At 44.3% G+C, this 25890-nt stretch overlaps 2 protein-coding genes across 3 annotated transcripts; one reads left to right on the top strand and one right to left on the bottom strand.

The window, feature by feature from the left end:
- Window positions 1-144: 144 nt before the first annotated feature.
- Window positions 145-17526, bottom strand: LOC119464329 (tight junction-associated protein 1-like). Its single transcript, XM_037725247.2, has 8 exons — window positions 17369-17526; window positions 16855-16951; window positions 13983-14108; window positions 11768-11884; window positions 8258-8401; window positions 4468-4551; window positions 3467-3679; window positions 145-396 (listed from the first exon to the last, which is right to left on the bottom strand). Exons 2-8 carry the CDS (start codon window positions 16879-16881, stop codon window positions 253-255), a joined length of 855 nt encoding a protein of 284 aa, XP_037581175.1. The 5' UTR covers window positions 16882-16951; window positions 17369-17526; the 3' UTR covers window positions 145-252.
- A 546-nt stretch (window positions 17527-18072) lies between these two features.
- On the top strand, window positions 18073-23390 carry LOC119464327 (protein FAM50 homolog). Of its 2 annotated transcripts, none has more exons than XM_037725246.2 (7): window positions 18073-18267; window positions 18805-19063; window positions 19383-19508; window positions 20107-20400; window positions 20897-21025; window positions 21734-21862; window positions 22556-23390. In XM_037725246.2, the coding sequence occupies exons 2-7, from the start codon at window positions 18845-18847 to the stop codon at window positions 22772-22774; spliced, it is 1116 nt and encodes a 371-aa protein (XP_037581174.1). In that variant the 5' UTR covers window positions 18073-18267; window positions 18805-18844; the 3' UTR covers window positions 22775-23390. The 2 variants fall into 2 exon arrangements, with proteins under 2 accessions (XP_037581174.1, XP_049511640.1); XM_049655683.1 differs by having other exon boundaries at window positions 18073-18271.
- The last annotated feature ends 2500 nt before the right edge of the window (window positions 23391-25890 follow it).

The following is a 25890-nucleotide window of genomic DNA, read 5'->3' as shown; positions in this document are numbered from 1 at the left end:
TTAAATCGCTGAGCACTGTACATCGTAGCAAGCTCTGAAATGTCGCCATGAGTACGGCCAGTTGCAGACAGATCGAGGTAAACAACTCAACAATAAATGGCCACCGCAGATATACTAGCTGCATGTTGAAGAACACCTGAAGCCGCAGGAAAGGCTCCGTGCACTTTTATTCTGGCAAATAAATAGCATGATACTAGTTTCAACACAGGTTTTTTTTTTTTTTTTGCATGGTTTGGAAAGTTCTTTTTTTTTTCAAATGAGTGTCTCTGTGGTGCGTTGTACTGTACTGCCATCGCCAGCGCAGTATTGACTGGAGGACCGACTGCAGCACAGGGACGCCTGCGTGCCCTTGGAAGGATGAGACCGTCGCCTCTCACGAGCACGCTCTTCGAGTACCTGCATTGTGAAGTCATGGTTTGGCAAAGTTCAGCAAACAGGTTACGATGATGAGAGACAAGCTGGCAAGCCACTACACAGAAACCTGCCAACCTTAGAATGTTATAAATGTAGTTGAGCTCAATATATAACGAATTACACAGTCAACTCCCATTAATTCGACCTCAGTTAATACAACTTTTCACTTGCTTCGAATGCACTGAAAAGCACCAGTGAGTAACCATATATATTACTATGGAAGGAAAGCTCAATTATTTAGGACTCAAAAGCATGCCGCTTTGGTTAATTCGATCCCCACCAACCCGCACCAGCGTCTCCTCCGGTGTGCAGTGCTTACAATAAGCTTGAAAACAATAGAAATTCAGCGGACGGTGCTACTGCTTCTCTAACTGTGAAGCTGCTTAATGTACATTTATTTTAAAATTTAGTGGCCGATGCTCCTTCCGCCCGTGAACCAATACATTACCACTTATTTTGTGTTGTCACACTGAACCAGTGTTTAAACATTTCGGCAGCCTCAGGCCGGTTGAGTTGTGCTTCAAGAGCATGAAACAAAGACATTATAGACTACTTCAAGAAATAAAAAAAATAGATATATTTCAATTAATTTATTCTGCTGCCATTTGCTAATTCGACCTTTAGGATAATTCAACAAGATCATTCAGTCCCACAAAGATCGAGTAAAGGGGACTTGACTGTATCGGACACAATTCATTAAATCTGAAATGTTTCTCGTCAATATCGGCGTGTAATGAATTTAATATATAACAAGGGTATTATTGTGTATGATAAGACTTCGTTACAATAGTCACATCCGTCGTATCCACATTAATTAGAATGAAGTAATTTCAACGGGATGTATTGCTTGAAAGCCAAACGGCCTTCGAACAAGAGCAAGCTTTCATCAATACACTGACTAGTTAAAAACCCTTGAAACTTCTAAGCACAGAGATTAAGCGCAACTTGTGCAATTTGTTACACAAGTTGTGCTCGTTGCGCATTATTCAAGAAAAAAAACTGCGGAATTAAAAAGTAACAGTTGTGGCTCCTTAGCTTCGAGAGAACTGGTGGGCTGATGAGTGGATCCAGAGACCAGTAGTCACATAAAGCAGTGCTGTGATTTACATTTAGTATGATATACCAATAACCCAAACCTGCAACCAGAGTCAGCTTAGGGGCCTCTTGTACTGGGACATCCAGGATCAATGCAACCACTAAATAAGTTCTTGTCTTTTTTTTTTTTCCTTTTTTGTAACCCCTTGAAAGTCACATTTTTTGGGAAAAAGCATCCCCCCAGGGGGTCAAATTTTTTTACTGCAGATATACATTCTTCAAAGAAACTTATTTCAAGAAAGAACAAGCAATAATTTTTTAGGTGAAAATAAAACGACAAAAATGTTTTTAATATGAGCAGTTTTATACATGATTTATTGTTGAATACATGAAAAAACCGGCATAAATATTTTTTTTACAGATATAGTAACAATCACAGAACTTATTTTTATATTTTATATAGGTTTTACACCACCAAGACCTGTATTTTGAAACGTTCCATTTCATTTTCCACTTCTATCATGCGTCGTTCCGAAGGTGCGAACACAGAAAAGACAATGATGCAGCAACCCCCAAGCCACATTCGAACCAAGGACGAAGGCCAAGAAGAATGAAAAATTAAGTGGATTGTTAGAGAATACAGCCACAGGACATGAGGCCATAGCAAAAGGAAAACATGTCATGTCAGCATCCGTAAGCAAACGCACGCAATGGGGTGTACTCGTCAGAAAAACAAAGCGAATGAAAAACTCGCAGTAGTCAACTGTTAGATCACTGGACGAGATTCTATCAGTTCTTGTGCATCTTGTGGGGTCTCACATGTGCTCTTGGGACAAAGGAACGACAACGCAGTAGTGCAAACAAGTAAAGGGGCATTTATTGCACCTTTCATACACTAATACATGCTAGCCGAATTACAACCAATAGAACATTCACATGGACGCGCGACAAATCAAGGAAGTCCGACTCACCGCGACCCGATAGCGAGCGAATACGTTCGCCCCATGCTATGACACCATCGCCTAGTCGTTCACGTGTACAGTCACGCGAACGGTGGCGCGCTAGAACGATCCGTGTTCGTCCATACCGGTGTCCTGCTAAGCGGGCCGGCGCATGCGCGAAGCGTTCGTGCGTGTTGGTCGCCGATCCCCAACCCACACAGAGAGCACCTTCGACCTTTTTCTCCCAAGTCACCTCGCCGTTCGGTGGCGTTAGCATCGCGACACTCGCGCCATCTCTCGCAACGCGCCGCGACCACTACGACGGCCTTCGGCACCCAGCCGCGCGGTGAAGCCGAACCGCAGGAGACGCGTGAGAGTCGCGCATCCCCACAATCTCGAAAAAAGAAACACATGCGGCAGCATCAGCGATTGGCAACCGCCTGCCCGTAAAGCAAAGTAATCGCACGCTTACGGGAGAGCCATGCAGGCGAGCATCTCATGTTAACACTTTCAGTGATGTAATAAAAGATACAAATAACTTTTCATGAAGCTCGAAACAACATGCGCGAGAATGTTGATTATACTAAAGCGCGCAAGCGCAGGCAGTCAACAGGTACACAGCAGTTAACTAGGTGAAGCGGGAATACTCCCAAACTACCTCGGAGGCAGCCATCATAAAGCGAAGTAAAAAACTACTTTTGTCAGAAACGAAGGGGCAGCAGCACAATAAGAATTCTTTTAAGTCACGGAAGGCTGCAGCACCTCCAGCGTGACGCTAGACAGCATTTTGTTCCAAAAAGGCGCATTTTTCAAATGTTCAGTAATGACCCTCAAAGGGTTAATAAAGAAGCTCGAAATGAGGTGCCTACCAACCAAAGGTGCCTGGTATGAGGCAAAGAATGCTTCGCATTAAAAGACGGGGCTGGTATAACGTATCGATCAATTCGATGTCATTCTTGTCATCTGCCATTCAGCACGGCTAGCTGATCCTGCCATGGGCGGAGCACTGCTCTGACAAAGTGCCAAAAGGAATGGCATTAGCGTAGAATCCCGACCCGGAAGAAGCGATGACACACCTTGGCCATGACGGCTGCACTGATGTAGTCGGGCAGGGGGCCGTTGCCATCCTGCTGCTGCGGGGGTGTCGTCTCTTCGGGCGACACCGAGTACACCATGGCGGTGGGTGGGAATGTGGGCATGGGCACCCGGATCACCCGCGCCTCCGGTGGAGTTCGCTGTGCCCGGCTACCCAAGTGGCTTCGAACTTTCTCCTGGAGCTCGTTGGGAAGCTGTCATGCACAGGAAAGCACACAATTAAACTGTCAGTGAGGCTTGCAAGGAAGCCTCTTTGCTTCACTGTAGTATCGTAAGGTAGCGACCGGTGTACAGGCAGAAACACCAGTTGAACAAAAAAAATGAACGAGAAGAACAGAACTGTTTAATGTGCAAACTTGTGCCCCGGAAGCAAACTAACAATTAAGCGACAATGACAGTGTTAAGCACAATTAGCTGATCATCAAGTTGAATCCCACTGTTGAAGTCTAACCGCTCTTTATATGCATGTGTCGTACATTCCAGAGCTGTAGATAGTGTCTGTGATTTGTTCAAGAATGTACAACAGCATTTTTACAGTGTGATCATGACAGGCCCATCACACTGTTCAGGTGACAACAACATTCACGAGGTTTCCGAGAGAACAAACGTGTCTTATGTGACAGAATTAACATGACAACAGGGATAATTTACTGAAAGTAATCACTATCAAAAATGTAAAAATGCACACATGGCAATAGATCGTACTGCATTACATGTGCAATGCAGATAAAGCATGTAACATGACTCAGCATTTTGCAGTCGAGCGCAACAAGGACTACACACCCACACTAAGGGCCATATTTTATAATGATCCTTTCCTTTCAGTTATATTATTTTCTGATCAGCCATCACACTCACTGTCGCTCGTCCTAATGACAATGCCAGCATAGTAGCTACTGACTAAGGACAAAGAATATAAAATGAATCATTGCGTAATATGGTCCCAGGAGAACGAGTATGGCTGAGACTGCAGGTATCGTACCGTACTGTACTTGGAGGCTACGAAGCTGGAAGGCTTGCATTGCAACAGCTGCACAGCCACGTTGCAATCGTTCCGGTACTGTTCCTGCATGGAGGTCACATGACAGCCAATCAGTTAATCAATGGCAACTCTCATTGTACTCATGAAGCACGCACACAGCTAAATAAAGTTGGGATTCCAGAAATATCTGGTTGCACGAGGGAGTCCCCAGAACAAATTTATGACTTCAGTGAATGTGAACGACCATACACAAATCTATCATGTAAAAAAAATTGCAACATATGGCAAAAAAGCACGCACATTAATGAATTGCAGAGCTTTGTCTATGTAGAGGCTGACGTTTACGCAGTGGGGGGGCTGGCAAGGAATAAAGTGAAAGTGTGTAGAAAAAGAATCACAAGAAATCTCTTAAATGTCAGTTGTCATAAAGCACCACCTCAATAATGAAGTAATTGGCCTGAACATTTATAACAACTTTAGCCCCGGAAACATGACAGTGATACGCATGATGATCATGCAGGCAGCAGACTCCAAAACAAATGATACAATTTCATTGAAATCTGTATGCCCAAAAAAATCACCCCATATGTCCTCTAAAACTTTCTCTGAGTAGTCATTTACAATACAGTGACCAGCGTGTTTATCCTCATTTTCTTGCATTTACTGCTGCTTTATTTTCACAAAACCTTTACGAGATTACATTTCTTAGATCCACATTGCTCATTAAAAGTATCCGGCATCTTCGCTTGCCAGTTGTATTTAGACAAATTGAAAAATGCCATCGTATGTGCATTTAGCCATCGAAGAAGCGGGCTGCTACTGAGACGTGGACTGCGTTTTGCTGCCCATCAAAACAGTTCAGACAATCTCGGCAAATGACATGAACCAAGGAGGAAGGAAAAAATTAAGAAGCAGCCACAATGTCACTTTTCGTAAAGCCTCCTTGGAGCAGCACCCCCCCACAGTGCCCCTAGGCTATGGGGCAGCTAAACAGGCAGCTCCCCCTCCCCCTATCTACATGCGTTTTCTCGTTTTTCACCCAGGGGAGCCTTCTCCGCACTCTCATCTCAGCCGTCTGCTATCTCTGGCATAGCCGTTTGCAAGCGCTGTTGCGTATCCAAGCCAATCCTGCAATACTTTTGGAGTCTTCCTCACCGTAAGAGTGTGGCATGCGTGTGCTGCATCACACTGCAAGTACACACAGTGCAAGTCAAACGTACGCGACCGTTAAACACTGCAATAGACCCCCGCCCCCTTCAATGTAAAGGTAGGTTGAATACGTGCAGGTTAACATTGTAGCGAACGGTTACTAATGAAGCGTTAAATGTCACACAATGCTGCGCTCAGACCCGTGCGTACGACTATTCGACCACACGGAAAATCGAGTGATGAGAAACAAAAAAATTGTTCTAACACCCAGCATTCTGGCCAGCAGCGTCGCTGCCACGCCAGTGCGTAGATGATGTAGCTGGCATGGAATATTTTATTGCGATAGCAATTATATGGACACTTCAACCGGATTTCTGCCGTCGCCGTGAGGTTCCCTATAGATGAAATCTTCGCCGCGCGCCGTATGCCCGAGCGGAAGCGTGCGGGGACGCGCGCTATCACGGAGAGCGAACGCACTCAATCACCCACGCGCAAGCAAGGAAGCGGGAAGCCAGCGCAGGGGGGGAGGGGGCACACTTCTACTCTGCCAACAACCGCGCTCGTCGCTCGCTCGCCTGCACCGTCTCTTATCTCCACACGGCTCTGACCTTTATGCGCCGTGCATTCGCCGCTCAGTTTCCGTTGAAGCGATAGACCGCACGTACCTTCGCCCGCTGCGGCATATATGCGCTTGCTGCCAGCGTTTTGACAGTCGTTGTCTGCAGTCATTCAGTGTGATCTATTCATGTTTGTTTATGCGTGCTCACACCACGCTTGTTCATTCAGTTAGTAATAGTCGGGCCACATTTTCCAACGCACGCTACACATGCAATGCTGCCCGGATCGGCAGTGCAGCGCTACAGGTGTGTCCCTTCGCACGCGCTGCCCACGGGAAGCGCTTCTCATCAACACCACCGTTTCACACGCGCCTTCTCGTGGTCATCGAGTCTCTCTTCATGTCGGTCTACTTACGCCGCAGCACACCTGCTTACTTAATCAGCTCATGTTTACTACAATTCATGTTGCTACCAAAGCCGCTCACCTTACTTCGTATGACATTGCTGTGTTGCTATCGCATTCATTGCTTCGCCCTTAGGGCGAAACTGTACTCGTTTCGACGAGGGGGGGGGGGGGGGCAATTCGCTGTGTCGCTATTTGATTACGGCACAAACCGTAACTTTCTGCACTGTTGCAGCATGCGCCATGATTTCCAAATCTCGTCTTTAGGCTTTCTCCACACAAAACCCAGGACTACCCACAAACAGCTAGGTAAACGTATGCTTACTACATTTCACTGCATGCAGAGTGCAAGGTGTATGCCAAGTTTATTTTGGGAGCTCTCAAGCCACCTGCCACCATATCAGCTGCAGAGAGAGAGAGAGAGAGAATAAACATCTTTATTATGTAAATGCAGCTCATTCCAGAATGCCTTGAGCTCGGGCCGCATCCCGGGCCCTCGCAATCAGCTATTGCTGATCTGCGAGGTCGGAGCTGGCCACGGCTCTCTCCCAAAGCTCGTTGGTGTGGTAAGGGTTCAGAGGATTGAGTGGTGCCTCTCTGCAATCCCCTACTATTGTCTGAGGGACCCGGGCTCTGCGCAGAAGCGACATTGCGGAGAGAATTGTGTAGGGGCTATGAGGTGGTTTCTGGTTGGGTGGGGAAATGTATTAACCTGTAGAGCTCGGAGGAATCGCTCCTGCTCTCTAGGTAGTGACTTGTGTGGGGGTGCATATGTTCTGTGGGTTAGCTTGTAGTGTTGTGTGATGTCTTGGTATGAGACTAGAGGGTGCATGCGCTCGAGCGGGTTCAGCTTCCTCGGCGTCGGCTCGGTGGGTCAAATCTCAAGCCACGTGGTTGGCGACCTTGTTGCCAGGAATGCCGTGATGAGCTGGCGCCCAGATGATCATGACTGATCTGGTTGGCGGCTTTTGATTCATGATCTTGAGCGTAGTGGCATGAATTCTGCGGCTAGTGAAGTTGCGGCACGCCTGTCGGGAGTCGGTCACTACGACTTCAACCTGTGTTTGGGAGAGCGTGAGGGCTATGGCCGCTTCCTCGGCTTGGAGGGGATTGTATCGGGTGAGCGAAATGCTGCTCCGATGTTCTTTGTTGACGATCACGGTGGCTGTTGTGGCTGCGCGTCTGGGGTAAGACCTGGCATCCGTGTAGGCTGTAGAGGGCAAAGTCCCGTATCGCTTGTGTATGGCCCGGGCCTCCCTTCGCTATGCGTGGCGCACTGGGTGCATGTTGCGAGGTAGAGGAGGTACGGCTGCAGAGAGCAGCCAGTGCATAACCACTGTTTTTCCAGCGCTCTTATTAACGGTTGGTATTTGCCCCATAAACAGCTAAGCCTAAAATTGACGTCACGTTCGCCACCCTTTTCGCAATGCACCGAGATTGTTAGGGCCTCTTCTCAATTTTTTCTTTCCTCCATACATAGACCAAAAGACACAATCTCATAGCATAGTTAAAATGAAGCCACAACAAGCACTAAAACTCCTTTATGCGTTGTTAGAATAAAGACACACGCCACTCTATTTTTGCTGCCTTCTGACTTGTACATGTCATTTCCAAAGATAATAATTACAGTTGAAATAGTCCACAATGTGAGGGCACTGGGTACACACCGCACCGTACTCACATTCTCCTCACGCAGTTGTGCCAGAGCCAGCTGTGCGTCAACGAGTCGTGCAGTCAGCTCCTGGAGGTCGCGGCTGAGCGCATTCTTTTCCGTCTCGCAGCGGTCAACCACCCGTAACAGCTTGTCCTCCAGGCCCTGGTTCACCTGGGAGCATGGGTCGGCAGAATAAGTCGGCAGAAACACTCACTCCTACTCATTCATCTATATTTTTGTAGGATGTGTCCTCACTCACATTTATAGCCACTTCCATTCACATTTATCGGCACACCCACTCACACTTCTGTGAACTCCCGCTCACTGGCATACATACGTCCACTCATACTTTGCAGACAGTCACTCACGTTGATCCGCATGCCAAATCAAACCCACTGTCACTGAATTTTGCTTATACTCCCGTTCATACTCACGTCCTCACTCATTAACGTTCTATTTCACGACTGTGAAATGTCTGAAACAAGTATGAGTCGGTGTACTCATAATTGAGTATGCTGACCTATGCCTGAGAGAGGTAACGTGCACAGACGTGCAGCATTTAGCGGGGCCTCAGGCCTCCTCAACTTCAGTGGCCTGAGCTGCCAAGTTGTGTTCTACTGGCAAGCTTTGAAGTTTCATTCTGTTGGCCAATTTTTAGCTGAGATATTCTTGCATCTTAGGTTTCATCAACTGAGCTTAGCGAGATATGAAAATTCTTAGACATGCCCACTCACATCTCAAAAAACCTAATTTGAACGAACAATAGACAATGATACAAGAAGGAACGCAGGAGTGTCTTGTTATCTGTGTTGCTCTCGATCCTGTTACTGTCTACTTGCACATTCGAGTTTCACAATGCAGAACAAACTTTCCCAATTATCTGTCCCAAGAGGTGATTTCTCTCAAATGTTTATGAATGACATCAAGAGATGACACATTTGGCATCACTGGGTCACAGTGCAATCTCCAATTCTAGGACCTTTATCTGTATATTTTCATACACATTCACAGTCGACTTTTGTTAATTTGTCCCGTCAATTGATCGAATTATCCAGTGGGTAGAATAAAACAATATGCAGGAAAAACGTCGACACACACCACTGATTCATTTGGTAGTATTTGCCTGATTCTAACACACCAACAAATTAAACGCGCACTAGCTTTCTATGTGTCTGAAGCAGAAAACTAATATAGAGAGAACATTAAAGCTCTCAAGCAAACTATAAATCTAACGCGCACCCAATGTTTTAGCAAGAAAAATGTGCAAGGGTCTAATTTGTGTTGTACAGTGACGGCCAGTTTCCTAAAGTCAGCTTCGCCGCAATACAGCTGTTATGCGGTAAAGCATACTAATGCCGTGAACACAGTTTGTGACTTAATTTTCTAGGGGGAAAAATAAAGCCGCGCTTTATAATTGGGTAAATACTATAATCAGACATTGTGAGCTACTGTTATTGCTTGAAAATCTTGCTAGTTAGGGCAGGCTGAAAATCGGCATTTTCGACGGGAGATGACATGTGTTTAATGCATTCATTGTTCCCTAAGCTCTACTGGGACGATGCCAGTGAAGGGGTCGTTATTGGGGTCAGGTGCATGCATGTTGATAGGTCAAGTTTGAATTATGCAGCGAGGCCCAATTTTAGAGCTGAAATAACGAAATTTTCGTGATTCTGTCATAGTGTGGCAATAGGGAAACACAGAAGGATGCATGGCAGTATTTACTGTAATTGTGTACCCATTTGCTTCTGCCACAACACAGAGGGTCTGTAATTTTTCATTCAAGGATTCTGCAAGGTTTTGGCACAATGGAGATGGATTACATTTGTCACGCAAAAAGGGAATGTCAGCCTCTGAAAGTAACTAGAAGGAGTAGTTCAGTCACGAATTCAACGAAACACTGTCATGGAAACTTATGATTATAATAAAAGGGATAGGTCACTGGCAGATCTTGAAAACGAACACTTACACAGATCCCTTCTCCACAAGCAGCCAGCCTTCACATAACCCACTTCATTGTCCCGTCTTGTAATGACGAACGAAGTAGCAGTAGAACAAAGGGTATTGTCTGCCCCTGCTTTGCAGGTATTGCAAGGATCCTCACTATTCTATTGCTTCAACATTTCGTCGGCAGAACTCCACAACATGCTTGCTTCTGTCATTAGAAACGACAAGTGGAAGCATCATACAGGAATTATGAAGAGCTTGCAAGCAACAGGCACCGTATTACCGTTCCAACATGTTTTGCTGGAATGGAATGCAGATTCTCTCGCAATAATAATCCAATTTCATACGAAAAAAAGGAGCAATCTTCAAAAAGCTTTCATACTGATAAGGCGGTACACCTGATCCTCAGTCAGGAACCTCAAAGGGGCCATGACACAATTTTCGAGTGCAAATTATGCATTGCATGTTAAATGATATGCGTACTACAGCAAGCTGACAAAATTTGACCACAACTGGAGTGGTAGAAAATGAACATTTAGATATTTTTCACAGTTAAACTGTACAGCAGCCTGGCAAAACCGACAGGTGATCAAATGAAGCACATTCTGCATAGTAACTGTGCAATGTATGCACACCGTTTTGTGTTCACATGCGCAACTCAGCAGTCAGCCCAAGATAATTTCTACAGGCATTCTCTGGTTTATGCTGTTTTTCTCGTGTGAATGAAAGAATTGCCGGCACAAGCAACGGCAATGCCCTTGATGCACTGCTAAGTGTCCGAGCATGCAGAAACAAGGAGAGAATGGCGCAGCGCACACATGGTTTTTGAAGCAAACAGCGCAGTGATGTCCCCACACTTCTTGACGTCAACTAAGCCATGCCCAAATGCTGGTCGCTGTTGGCGGCAGAGGCTTAGAGACAGAGATTTCAATTTAAAATTTTGGGTCGAAGTGTTCACTGAGGGCACTTCTTTTCTTCTTGTGTGTGTTTGTGCGTGTGTGCGTGTAATCATATTTTCTTACAGTTACTGGATAATAAGACTGCAGAAGTAGACTTTTGCAGGCATTTATAAAACTCATAGCTTTATATTTCAGTGTACTTAGCTTAAATGACGTTCTAATGATCCAAGAACAACCTGCTAAGTCCCAGCAACATTGAAGGAAAAATGCACACAGCTCAGTTGAGCGAGGAAACGGCGACTTCATTTTTTAACTTTCAGAAGAACTTTTTTACTGACATTAAAAAGAAGAAAGTTCGACGCAAACTGGCAACCTATTTCATCGTTGCTGAATTCCAATGAGTTGGCTGCGGTTCGTGTCACGTCGAGTGATGCTGCTCCGGAAAACGTGTTACGCAGAGCAGTATCACTCAATGCCACCCGAGACTTTGCAATTGAGTTGGTCATCGAGTACGCCTATTTTCATACTTTTTGGAGCTTGCTGTGATTAATATGATTTTCGGATGATACATTTTATTTTACAGTTCCTGTGAAGATCGTATCAACGAGATTCCACTGTGTACTCTGTGTCACTTGCACAAAGCACACAAACAAACAGGCGATGTGACAAATAATGAAGGAGCGCTTGCGCCCACCTTCTGAAGCTTACGGTATCCGTCCTGAAGCCGCTGCCACCTGTCCTGGCAGGCGTCCTGGCGACAGGGGGCGTTGGGGGGCTCTGGAGGCCTGCCCTGCGGGGGACCCTCCAAAACCTGCATCAGCCACAGAAAGGATTAGAAAAGAAACTAAACAGGCCAACGCCACAACATAAACAACACATCATGAAATGAACCGTGCTTTTTTATGCAGCGCAAGCTAATGCCAGCTGGCGGCTACAGCGATGTGGCTTGCTGTGCACGCATGCGAACGCCTTCTGCCAGAGCCATGGCACCCAAGTTCCCGCAGCCACACCTCCATGCTTAAAGAAACACTAAGGAGACAAATGAGCTGAGCTATAATAGTAAATCACACTTCTACAATATAACAAAAAGCCACCCTTACTGAGACAAGACGCATTATAAGCCAGAATAGTAAGAAAACAAAAGACAGGCAGCGACAATACCTTGAAGTTACCACACCGACTTAGCGTCACAATGTGAATTTTGACGGCATCTGCTTGCCCCTAGTTAAACTTGGTGGTTAAATTAATGATTACAAGGAGTTCTCAAAAGAGCCAAAGACAGAAGCTAGCAAGTTTCAAGAACTTTTATAGAGCCACAATAAGGAAAAAAGAACTTTGGAATCTCTGACATCACACTGACAAAGGCTTTGGGATTTTGGCATGAATTTCAGAAAACTGAACTTTGGCCTTCATTTTCTGTTCCAATAATCAACCTAATACTGCGAAATTAAATAATAAATAGTTTTGAAAGAATGATTTTCCAGTCTAAATATCTTTAGGAACAAGACAAGCTTCAGTGAACTGCTGAAACTAGCCACCATTAAGGGCTTTACTAAAGGTCTTTATCCTAACAAACACTGTTGGCGGAAATGCTCTGAACATCTTCACGATATACTGATACTGTTTGTAGATCTCAACATCACCACGTCACAAAGATAAATGCCTACCATTGCCTACAACAAGTTCCAGCAGGCATGCAGATTTCCTAGTTGTGCTAAGCTAATTCTCGCCGCAGTAATGAAACGCTAAGGTGCACACTATTCTGGCAACTTACTGAAGTTACCTTGGCAGAGTGAATGGCAAGTTTCTTTTTCTGCCCATGCCGTGCTAGCAAAGCCATAGTTGGCGCAAGTGTTCTCTGTGCCTCGACCTAACTTGCATTTGTACAATCCCAGAGTTTCCTTTGTAGGCTCTTCATTTAACTCGATCCCCATGATACACATTTTAACTCAACAAAATAATTTGCATTTTCAGGTTGAGACATGCAATTCTCATGTTTTCCATTTGGCTAATTTCATGCTTAAGTTGTGATTGTGTTACATTCCCTAGTACTACACTTCCAATTTGTCCTGTTACTTTTCTGTTCTACTTTTTTTTTTTTTTCATTGCACTATAACCAAGGCCCCGGACGTTCATGGGCACTTTCAGAACTTAATGACTGAATGGCGTTTTTGCTTAAAACACAAAGGAGGGCATATGAATGTTATATTCAGTAAATGAGAACCAGTAAGGAGCTATCAGTAAGCATTTGTGTGTGCAGAGTAAGTAAATAGACTAATGTAAGAGCACACGATATGCTAGCATGACCCAACATTCTGAGGACCAGATGGCTCATAACCAAAAGTGAGCAAAAGAATAGGATATGCTGGACATTTATGAACACTGGCGTTGATATACGTGAACGTGATCATGACCTTTGAAGGCAAAAGCAGGTTTACGAGGCACCTTTCAGCGCTCAAAGCCAGTGTTGAAAGAAAATGTCAGCCACTGAAACCTTCAAGATGCAGCTGCAAAAGTTTTGTGGACATGGCAGATTGAGACTTCAAGAATCATCTGCAATAAAATTTCACTTTGGCTATATTGGTTATAAATTAACTGTCTGTACTATTGAAGCAATCTCCACAAAGCCGTGTGGCCAGTGATTGTCTAATTTTCTTTTTAACAGCCTTTAAACAGCACTAAAGTAGACACCGCATGCACCTGGTGCTTGGTGGACGTGACTCGAATACCAGCACAGAGCTACAAGTTGTTTCAAGCGGTACTCTAGAGGCACCTGCTGTAACTCTGGCTGTATCCCAAAGGACCTCTATAGGGTAATTCAAGGGAGCGACATTTAGTTCACCACCACCTGTTTGCTAGCCACCGGAGGACAATACAGTGTTGCCAGTGGAAAGCCATTGTCACATTACCTGTGTCTCCATGCGCACAATGTGACAGTCACGCTCCAGGAGCTGCCGCTTCAGAGCCTCGATCTCCTGGTGGAGGTGCAGGCTGTTGCTGCCGCTCACGCAGCTTTCACACACACAGCCGCACTCCTGCGAGCACCAGACACAACCGGAGGACAGAGTCACTGTTTTCATCCAGCACAAAAGTGTGTGGAGCAATCGGTGATGTTCAAACCAGACCAAGCAGCTTACAGCTCCCTCACGTAATGCAAGTTCCTGTCACACAGAACAAAAATGACAGGAAGAAATTCAGGTGCAGCTGTAAGCTGTGGCTTGGCATGCCAATGGCAATCAAACATGCCAGGAAGCAATACATAGACAGTCTGCTTTTACCGAGTGCTTTCCAATTTCATGAAAGTGCATCCTATAACTACAAGGGCAATGGTTTCGCATGGCCTCTGAGATAGTGGTGCGCTGATGCCTGCGCAACACACAACGCAATAATGATCTCGGAGGTAATAAGTTTTGCACACTGTGGTTCTTATTGCATGCCGTCAGAGAAGAGATGTGAAACACAATGTTCCCATGCTGAAATGCACCGTAAAAGCTGACTTTGTTTTATGGTGTAAAAAAACTTGCCATCAGAATTGTGCCTCGGCATGAACTAAGTCCAAGACACCTTGGAGCATTTGCATATAGAGGCAAATGTTCCAGGTGGCCTCTAGCCCAAGTGGGCACCAAAAATGCTCAAGAAGCTGTCAGTGACATCTAATGACATGTGTCGACACCACCTGATTTATAAGCTTTTTAGGCAGCCCTTTCCCACTACTTTTTGTTTAACCTGGAATGGATAAAGCAGAAATATTTTAACATAACAGTCACAGTAGTTCAATAAAATTGTTAAAACCCAGACACATCACATGCATTTCACTTCAGTAATGTAAACTAGAGCTCCCTCAAAAACTACTGACATATTTTTGATGTTGCAGAAACTCAATCACAATCTTCTCGCATATTAAAGGCTTGCATCGAACAAGTATTAGGGCCGATTCACACTTGCGACTAAATTAGTCGCAAGTAGTCGCAAATGGTCGCTTTTCTCGAAATGCGACTGTTTCGGGCCAGTCGCTCACTGCTCAATTTTTCAGTCGCGCGACCACAGTCACAGAACAGCTGAACCAATCAGATGCGAAGGAACGGGACGTCTGTATACGCTGATGCTTATTTTACGCGGCGATGTCATTTAAAGCAGACGTGAACGGCATATCGTGAGACATTTCGGTTTAGCAACTCGTCAGTTGCATTTGTCAGTGTGAATCGTTTGTCTTGAGTAGCTTTTTGGTCGCCAGTCGCAATCGGTCGCGCGACCTCGCCTAGTCACAAATGTGAATGGGCCCTTAAGGTTGGGAAAGCTTCATAAGATGATATTAAAGTTGGTCATAAAATGCCGGGCGTGGTGTCATCGATATTATAGTGGTGTCGTGACATAGAGCTATATCTGCCGATGTTGTGCAGCAAGACAATGATGTTGCTCATAAATAGATTCCGGCAGAACCCATCTTTCAATGAATCTCAATGTTAATGCGATTAGCATTGAAGCAATGTAGCGACACACCGTACTGCCAAATTCTTCACTTCTGTGTAGCCGACTTCTTCAATTTCCTGTGGTCGACATTTTCTTTGTTTCTCTGTAGCCCAGCACCTCTCGCTCAATGCACTCTCTGGTCCCATTCTGTTCACCTCACTTTCTCCAAACTCGGCTTGCTTTTGATGCAAACTTTCTCATTTCTCTGTGAGTGACTTATTTAATTTTCTGTTGCCGACTTCTTCACTTCTTGCCTGTTGTTCTGGTTTGTCTATCCAGATACATACCCAGCAGCAAATGCTTATTCTGGAGGATTGGCCAAGAATGTTCACATATGCAGTGTTTGAATTCTGGGGTTTTACGTGCCAAAACCATGATTTGATTATAAGGCACGTCGATACGCAGTGTCACGAGCCTAGTTGTGCATATCTCATGACACAAGTTGCCTATTCAGGCCCATATCCAGTGGCACATGTTGGCGTGAAAGAGGTTAGATATGGCCATACCAAAAAGTGCATGAAGTTCCCAAAGAACGCTCATCGCGTTAGAAATAAACAAGACTCCTGTGCTTGTTTCTTGTGGTTGCGCACACGTGTGGCAGCTGCAGTGATTGCTGTAGAGAAGCGGTTCATTATATCTGCCTCTTTCGGTGCTGAAACCGCGAAACTAGTTCGTAGAAACAAGTATTACTAGCAAATTACCTAGAGCTCTTTGACATTCGATAGTATTTTTTCAAGAGTTTAGAGGGCTTATACCTTCATTTCATGCAAATAATTACAAGTCAGAAATGTCGTGCTAGTACTCCTTTAAAAAATTTCCACGGCATGCCAAATTGAAGGTTTTTACATTTACGAAACCCAAAATTCTTGCTAGTTCACTTTGACAATCAAGCGACAGAGCCCAATGTGATGGTGTGCTAAAACTCGAGGGACTCTGCATTCTCAAGGACTTCCTGCCACGTTAAAACATTGGAAATCTCCAGCGGCTCACACGAAAACATGGTAGGCCATAATGTAAGCTTGTTGAAGTGTCATCATTAACTGCAATTTTGCGCTGTCACGTCAGAAGAGCTGAGCAGTATTTCTCCTCGTGTAAATGCCCTAATCAATGCCACTGAAAGAAATAAACATGCAGCAAACTTCAGAAGCGAAAGTGAGACGATGATGTGTCTGCATGCAGCAAGCATTCGTATAACGGCCTTCAAACTTAGCAAGGATGACGTTGTGCGGCCTTGATCCGATTGTAGCAGTGCAGCTTTAAACAAGGTCGCGTTTGTCTGTAACATGCCACTAGCTGCGGACAAGCTCTTACCTGACAGACGCACTTCATGGTACTCATCGTTGGCTACGTCATGGCTCTGGGGCGCCGCTCGCAACGCTGCCAATTGCCCCAACCGTCCCTTGAATGCCTGCAGAGGCAATGAATGAGAAGTTTCACACGGGCAAGTTGCATGCACTTTCATGCGCTGCTCAGATGTATGCTTCGATCTACAACAATCACAACCGCGATCTCGCAAAAATGACGCGCTTACCTCAGCTGCATATGCGCATATAGAGGTGCGCTGTGTTGGTCAAAATACGATTGCAGCGAAAGCCAAGATAAAAGGCGAAATAAAAAAAAAATCAATTCTGCAAAATGAGCGCTTAATCGTCTAAGATATCAAATCCTTACGTGCCAAAGACGAAGCGCAACGTCGGCTAAGAAATCGCGCAAAGCAAGACCCAAGAAACCCAAGTTTCGTGTAAAATAACGGATACCCTACAGGCGATCAACGTGAGCAGAAGCACTTGCATGACCAAAACAAAAGCCGTGATCGAAAACTCACGCCTGCAAGGAGAGGCTGTGGTGTGTCCGCTTGCGGCGGTCTGGCCCCCTTCAGTACAGCGTGGCAAAGCAGCTATAAGCGCATCGCTTGAAGCGAGGACGAAACGAATGCGTAAGAGGACTTCGTCACTCGGTGCTCATCGGCTGCTGCCGCTGCTCCTGCCACCAACCCATAACGCAAAGGCGTGTTCTCTGGGGCACGTCTGGGGCAGTCCCAGCTATCGCACGTCATTAGTTTAGTTCTCAAAAATGACGCATACTTGTTGATGTCGCCTCCTGCCAATAGTCCCCCCCCCCCCCCCCTCCCATTGGCTCTAGCTCTTTCGTTTATTAGGTCAATAATGTGACCGTAGAGCTTTGCAAGTTAAAACAATAACATATTTTACAACTACTTTGTATAATCGCTTAAAGTTTAGTTAAACATTTTCTTTTACTTTTTGCTTTGTAGATGCTTTGTGAATTCAGGTTTCTACTATATTAGTAAGGAACTTTAGCAGCACACGAAAATGTTTCTATTTGTATGTTTTTCTGGTAGAAATTTAAATCTTTGAATCTTAGCGCTGTTTGCACCAAGTTCGGAGAGGTGCTTCAGAAAGATCACAGCTTATTATATGTCCAGGCCCATTCGCCTTACTTTGGCGCTAGGGGCACTAGTGACCGTACCATCTATGTTTATGAATGAGACTGGAGTAATAACACTCGTAGAGCTTCAGCGCTTCCAGTAACTTCCGAAACACGTCCGTGCTAGCGTACTAGCTTAGCCTGCGCTGTGCTAAATCAGTGGCTGAACTGTGCGCGGTGTAGTCGTGCTGTCTGGAAAGTCATTACCGGAATAGTGCGACCCGTATTTTGAGTATTTACTCGCCATAGACTGTGGTCTTCAGTTATTTTCTTCGGTGGGTAAGTATGAAGTTCCTCAGCTGCCGACTCCTCTGCACTCCTCTGTACGACATTCACTTCTAGGTTGATTGCTTAATTCCCAAACGTTGCACTGGTCTCACAGCCTCCCAAAGCTGTGTGGGTTACTTCATTTGCATGTATTTAACTAAACCCGCTAAGTGAACATGACTTTCATTGCTGACTCTCTATTCAGCTTGCTTTTGATTGATCGCGGATGCCGGATTTTACAAAATGTTGGGTGGTGTACTTATTTTGTAAGTGCTTATGTGCCACAGGTGCAGTATTAGCAGTTTTAAATGGCGTTAGCAGGCAAAATGAACTCGAAATCATATGCTGCAGTCGCGATGGTTTTACCTAACGCGAGGATTTATTATTTCACGGATTCATGTCGAGGTGAACGAAGGATTCTTGTCTGTTCCCCAAGTCGCCTTAAGGACAGGAGAGCTTTGCCAGTAACTCGACTGTGATGCTTTGATGTTCACTCAGCGCGGAGAAACATCGCCGATCATTTGATGCATGTTTGCCCAATGTCCACAGATACAACAGCTGGTGCTACCTCGCAAAACCAGGCAGAGCCATGGCTATGTACAAGGGAGCTGCCAGCGAGGCTGGCCGTGCCATGCATCTCAAAAAGAAACGCGAGAAAGCGTTGGAAGAATTGGAACTGCGAAAGAAAAGGATTGAAGAAGAGTTGAAGCTGTCCACAATGGAGAACAAGTTCGCTGCACATTATGATGCTGTGGAGCAGCAGCTTAAATCGAGCACAATTGGGCTTGTCACCCTTGATGAAATGAAGGTAAAGTGTACTACGGTGTTCTTAATCGACAATGTTGGTCTATCTGAGATACTCTGTGCACAAAGACGAATCATTGAAAAGTTTATTTGCATGCACCATTAGTATTGATTGCATGCATTAGTTAAACTGCATTAACACGATTTATAGGGTTCATAATGCTTCAATTGTTGCAGACTTGCACTGGTTTTGGGGAAGTTACAGGTGGTGATAGCTTATTTGGAGTGGTTAATGCAGAAGGACATTACAGTACTGATGAGTAGGACCTTCTTATGGGCAGTTGAAACTACCATACCTAATGGGCGTCTTGGTTTTCTTTCAGGCTAAGCAAGAGGATGTTGTAAAGGAACGAGAACGTCAACTAGCACAGCGGCAACAAGAACGCGAGCTTCAGCGACAGCGTGAAATTCAGAAAAAACGGGAACAGCAAGAGAGGCAAAGAAGACAGGCAAGTGCTGAGAAACATTGTTTCTATTCAAAAATTCCCTGTCAGGCTGTTTGAACTTACTTGCCACCAACATTTTGTCAGTGCAGACACTTTAGCAGTATAGCATAGAGTTTCATACAATAATTATTGTATGAAACTCTGTGTATAATAATAAATGAGCATCTACAGGTATGTCATACTGTAGCATTGTATCTTATATGAGGAATGCAGATTTGCAACGACAGTACTGAAACAGCATTAAATTACCACATTAGTTCCCACAGCGGCCACCAGGGCTCAGCTGAGTGCATTGCACCATCCTTGATGAGTGCCTCAACTATAGTTTGCAATGCGCACTTGGCAATAACATGTTTGGCAGCACAAAATTAATACATAAAGACCACTCCTAGGAAAATTTAGCAGTAATGGCTGAACATCTTTGTTGAATGCTATAAAAACAGTCTTCTTCCCTGCTGCTAGTGCATGTATTTTGGCACTGTTGTCAAGCTAGCAAACTCCAGCCTTTAACTGTGTGTTGCTCCCTGGTGTGGCAGAGATGCACTATTGCAGTTGGCCACAACATGTGTGCCACATAGGATTGACTTTGCCTTTCTTTCAGATTGCAGCACTGTCATTCAAGCTGGATGAAGATGAGGACGATGATGATGAAAAAGAAGAGGGGGAGGAGGAACAGGAAGATAACAACAATAATGATGATGATGAAGAGAAGGAAGAGAATGAAGATTCACAGGAAACAAAGGAGCAGAATGAACAGGATGAAGAGAAAGATGAGCTTGACTACGAACCACCATCAAAACGAAAGTTGGGCAAGAATCCCGATGTGGACACCAGCTTCCTTCCGGACAGAGAACGAGAGGAAGAAGAGAAACGCATCAGGGAAGAGCTTCGCATGGTGCGTAGTTCAAAGTATTTGTTGTTTCGTGCAGCAGAGGAATAACAAGGCATCAGCTAGGGTGGTCAGGGAAGAGTTTCACACGCTGTGCATTGCAAAGGCATTTCTTGTTGTGTATAGTTAAGGCATAACAATGGGAGGTCAACTGGGATAGAGTCAGTTTGTTTGTGGTATAATAGTGTAAAGAGGCAATCACAGACACTTGTGCAGGAAACTAAAGTAGTGTGCAGAAGTGCTTGTAAACAGATGCCATTAAGATGTACATGAAATCCATTTCTTTGCTTAGCTTGCCTTTGTCACAACTTAGCATTACAACAAAAATGATGCTGAGCCCTCTTGCCTTGCTGATACTATATCGCCGTGTTGAACCAGATAGAATCCTGTAGAAATGTCGGTGAAATGGAACGTTGGCGTGTTTTAGCGAAGGTTATATAAGTGTAGCCACAGGACCTTGGCACATTAAAGTTCACAAATGAGATAATTTCATTAATTGCAGGAGTGGGTGCAGAAACAACAGCAACTCAAGAATGAGGACATTGAGATCACCTTCAGCTACTGGGACGGCTCAGGCCATCGAAAGGTGGTGCGCATGAAGAAAGGGAACAGCATCTACCAGTTCTTGCAGGTGCGATTGTGCCTCCCACTTTTTGCTACGTTTGTGTGAATCTGATAGCATTCACTTGACCAGTACTTACTACTACTATTAGGGCCACTTCAGAAACACCCAGCTGGATTCTGCTTAAATTAGTTTTTTTTAGTATTTGGCTAAAAAGGTACTTTCTTTCTGGACAGCCACACGAGCATGCAAAGGATGAAAAGGCACCATACAGATATGCAGTTTTATCATCCAACTTCCTGTCATTTGCAAAGTACTTACTGTTGGAAAGCCTAATGCTTTCCATCAGTTGAAAATGACCAGAGCTTTAACTTGTGAAGCTTGCCTAACCAAATGCATATTCAGTAACCAGTACACCTGACTAAGTGGTGAAGTCACTTTGCTGGCATACATAGTGTACCGGTTCATAGCTAGGCATCCAGATATGCTTCCGTACGTGACCTCACTTTGTGCAGTGCAGTGAACACTATTGCTTGGATTAGCCAACCAGAAGGGCCACACCATTCCCTGCCTGTGTGTGATGCAGACTGAATGGATGCTGCAAGGAAGATGTAGCAGCGCATAAAGAGCAAGAAGCCCTCCTCCCGTCTCTGGAATACACACTCGGCCACCATTACTCTATTGGCTGACACGAGCCCTAGAATTTCCTGTGCTGCACAGAATATGCGACTGGTATTGAAGCATTTTGTAGTAGGCCTGTCTTGCTCACACTTGCAGAAATGCATGGAGCTCCTTCGAAAGGACTTCTACGAGTTGCGGGCAGTTACGGCGGATCAGCTGATGTACGTCAAAGAGGACTTGATCATCCCGCACCACTACACATTCTACGACTTCATTGTCACGAAGGTAGGTTGTGTGCATTAGTGTCGCCATAAGTCAGATACGAATGTCACTGCCTCTTGGAAAGGCCCTTCCATTGTTTGAAAAAGAATATGTCAACATGGTAGAGGCAACTGCTTGAAATGGGTAGGAATACAAATGGGTTGTAAAGGAAGCATGGCATGCAATATTTGTATTGAGTCGCAATCAGTAGCTTCGGCAGTATTTTAAAAGTTCATTAGTTCCTGCGGGGCGTTACACACTACGCAGCCTCTGCTCAAGGAAAACCGAAAAAGTACCTAGCACATTGCATTAAGGAGACGAGAAAGCTTGTTTTTGCTTAAAGTTTGTATCGCTCAATCAACAGCAATAATAGGAAGATAAATGAGGCGAAAAAACTTGCAAACGCTCTTTGACTACCATGTTTTGACCAAGTAGTAATTCTTTAATACTAAATGCTTGACGGTGTGACTGAAAGCTAGTCATTTTAATAAAATCTTGAAACTGTACTTGCGGTATGACATAAAGCACACGACGTACCATCACCTGTTTGTCGTCTGATTTATGTCCTGCTGTAAGCGCCATTTCTTTCATTAATTGAGCATGCATCAAGCAGCCAGAATCGGCAGTGTTGAATTGCTGTTTCACACAGACTTTTCCTGAAGGCACTAGTACAATGTTGGCGTAGTGACTTACCCAGTGTATGCTTCGTCTGCACAGGCTCGTGGCAAGAGTGGCCCCTTGTTTGCTTACGACGCGAGGGAAGACGTGCGGCTGACTAACGATGCCTCGATTGAGAAGGAAGAGTCGCATGCAGGCAAAGTTCTGCTGCGCTCGTGGTACGAGAGGAACAAGCACATCTTTCCAGCGTCCCGATGGGAACCTTATGACCCCGCCCGCTCGTATGAGCGCTACACAGTGTCCGACAAGAAAAAGTAGCCCAGTGCCACCAACCAGCCTTGCACTTTGTGAAAAACTAATCCTTTGTGGAACTGCTCACAGGCTCAAGTGGGGTCCTGGAAAGTTGCCCCTTCAGTGGCATGCATGTTTAGGTACTGGCTATTGCAGGGTGCAGCATGTTTGTGTGCAAGCCACACAGATGCACGGTAAACATTGTGGTGCAGTTGATGGCATCTGTAGGTGCTGTCAGCAGGACTGTGAACTACTGCGTGGTGGCAATGACACTTTGTTGACATGTAAGAGCACTTCATGCATTACCACTTTACTGGGCGCTTTACACCCTCCATCGAGAAGCAGTTTGGCTAAGATAGTTGTAGCCATGCTATCCGTCAGCTGTGTCTGCAACTTCAGAATATTGGAAGAAATTGCAGATCATGATGAAATGTTAACAGAATGCTTCCAAACTCTCTGCACATGTGGTTATGTAAATTAAGGGAGGTAGAGGTAGCCCCACACTGTCGGGAAACAGGCTGCGTTGAATTCTACTTGTCTGTGCTTGCAGTTTTTATGGTAAGATTTACTTATACAGTTGTCCTTGCTGTGGCAGTGTTATAAAATCGCACTACTGTAAATAAAAAAGGCATCATCACTTTCATCATGATGTTTTGTGTTTATAGCAGCAAATCAACTGTTCTGGGAACATCAAATATGAATATCAGAGGAGCTTTTGGCCTGGTTGTTCTACTGCAGTTATTGCCATACTGAACTGAAAGAATGTCTACTGTACCACAGCTTCTTACTCTCAACCACAAAATGCAGCTGCTAGCATCGACAGCAGTAGTTTTACATGTGGGATCAATTAAGCAAGTGCTTTTTACGCAGTATAATCCCACTCAGACTCAGACGGGCAAACTCAGTGACACTTCACCTTAAGTGTCGCTCGCAGGCTGTCAGACAGAAAGGTCTAGAAACACTTGCTGTAGCACTTGCCAGCGAGTGTGTTCAACTCCCTTTGCTGTGCTGAAGTGTGTAGCCTCGATAGCAGTGCTTCAAGAATAAATGCTCACAGCAGAGTACGCACTAATTCTAAGGCCACTTTTCCGTGATTTCAGATATTATGAGCGTCTTTACAACAGCAGTGAAGCCAAGATAAGCTTGAAGCGCTCATTTTCGGCGGATTCTTCCATTTTCGCTCTTTGGATTTTGGATACGTTGCGTGCTTGTATTGACTCAAAGCAAATAGATGTGTTAAAGAAATTATACTTAAATTTTTTATTGCGATACGTTTTCTAAATAAGCATTTCATTTTTGTAATAGAAGACTAACCATTTCTAAAACTCAAATTGATAGAATCGTATCAAGCTCTACAATTATAAATCGTCATTGTTATCAATCCCAAACAACACTTTGTTTTGCCATCTAGCACCACGCCACCGAAATGACACTTGGCATTTAGCGCATCTAGCTACGTAAAAATAGGGGAAAACTTTAAAGCACTACCTGCATCTTCCTCATTGCCTCTCGGACAATGATTTGAAGATTTAATGGCCCATGTTGGTAGTATGTCATATTTTTGTAAAGCTTAGTAATGAAAGAGCTTAAGAGGAAGCTTTAGCTCGGGCCCAACTCCGATGCTGCCTTTGCAAGTGCACGTAAAACGCAGAAACGCTTTTCTGAGATAACCACTGAGCCAATTTTAAATAAATTTCTTGCATTTGAGAGGAAAAGTTAAATTCTAGTGACTGTTGGAAGCGGTATTTCAATTTAGGGCCTGAATGTTTTAAAATGAATTTTCAAAAATTGGGAAATTAAAAAAATATAGAAGCACGAAGTTTGCAAATTCATAGTTCTGCACCACGAACAGATATCGCAGGTCTGTAAACTGCATCCGTTAGAGCATCCAAAGCAGACAAATTATATATGTCAATTTATATCTTACGTGAATTGTTACATTGTTTACAGGGTTTTGCAAAAGTTGTACTCGTGTATTAGTGGTGTATTTGAGAACCATGTATAATATATCAAGTTCGTCCGCTTTAGATGTACTATTAGGTGCAATTTACAAAACTGCGATACTGCTTTTCATTGCTGCGTTACAGAGTTGTAAATTTAATAGTTTCGCTTACTGAAAATTAGCAATTTTTGCCAATTTTTATTAGAAAATGTACGAGCAAAATCAAAAATTCGCAACCAACAGTCACTAGATTTTAACTTTTGCTTTTAAGGGGAGATGCTATTCGAAAAACGCGAGTTTTTTCAAAACTTATTGACTTTTTGTTTTCACTTGTTTTATTATTTATTTATTTATTTTCAATACTGCCAGTCTCTTTATCGAGACCATAGCAGGTGGGCATATTGTTACAATGTAAGCGTTAATACAGCATTTTTTCACAGGACACGTGTATACAAAGTACAAAAAGTTAGATACGCTACATGTAGCTACACAGTACAGTCTGGAAAAATAAAGATTGTGTAGTAAATAAGTAAATAAGATAAGTGTAGTATCTCTACTGTTATGAAAATAAAAATGAAAGCTGAGACTCAACTGCAAATGGCTTAAAATTGCTTTTAAAGAGCACAAGGTGGCTGTTACAAGCTCGAAAGTGTGCCGTCTTCTAGCATTTCGCGGCCGACAACGCGCGGCCGCTTGCCATTGCGGATCACATGAGTAGCTCAGTCGAGCCTCGTTCTCCTTCTAACCATGGTTGCCTGGTCTGCTGCGGCGCAAGGAATAAAAAAAAAAAGGCATGTGTGTACTATATTTCTTTCGTTTATTGAATTCTACTATACATCCAGAGCAATACGGGCTATTTTTTAGTGTTTTCTTGTGCTCACGGTTATCACCTAAAGTTGCACAACAATGCATTGCTTTTACAAAAGCATGGCGTGCAAGAAATTAACCAAGTGAGCTATCTAGAAAAACTAAAAGCAGATTTGAAAAGAGGAGCTCAAACTCTGAACGATGAGAGTTTGAGCTGTCACAAATATTAAAAAAAAAGTTTTTCCAAGTAGCATCTTAAATGCAAGAAAACTCGTCAAACTTGGTGCTCTTGTTGCCGAGAAAAACGATTTCTACTTTCCCGTGTATTTTGATAGGAGGCCCCCATGCTGAAGCTTCCTCTTAAGAAAAAAAGCAGGCTATCATGCATACGTAG

This window comes from Dermacentor silvarum, chromosome 9, assembly GCF_013339745.2.
Source record: "Dermacentor silvarum isolate Dsil-2018 chromosome 9, BIME_Dsil_1.4, whole genome shotgun sequence".
In the NCBI taxonomy this organism is placed as follows: Eukaryota; Metazoa; Arthropoda; class Arachnida; order Ixodida; family Ixodidae; genus Dermacentor; species Dermacentor silvarum.
Note: the sequence above shows the minus strand (reverse complement) of the source record. Positions and strands in the feature narration are given on the sequence as shown.

Coding starts and splice junctions, on each gene's coding strand:
- LOC119464329 (XM_037725247.2), bottom strand. CDS start 16,881: ATGAGTACCATGAAGTGCGTCTGTCAG. Junction 14,109..16,854: donor CCATGAAGTGCGTCTGTCAG/GTAAGAGCTTGT, acceptor TGGTGCTCGCAG/GAGTGCGGCTGTGTGTGTGA. Junction 4,552..8,257: donor CACAACTGCGTGAGGAGAAT/GTGAGTACGGTG, acceptor ACCTCCATGCAG/GAACAGTACCGGAACGATTG.
- LOC119464327 (XM_037725246.2), top strand. CDS start 18,845: ATGGCTATGTACAAGGGAGCTGCCAGCGAGGCTGGCCGTGCCATGCAT. Junction 19,064..19,382: donor TCACCCTTGATGAAATGAAG/GTAAAGTGTACT, acceptor GTTTTCTTTCAG/GCTAAGCAAGAGGATGTTGT. Junction 21,026..21,733: donor GCATCTACCAGTTCTTGCAG/GTGCGATTGTGC, acceptor TCACACTTGCAG/AAATGCATGGAGCTCCTTCG.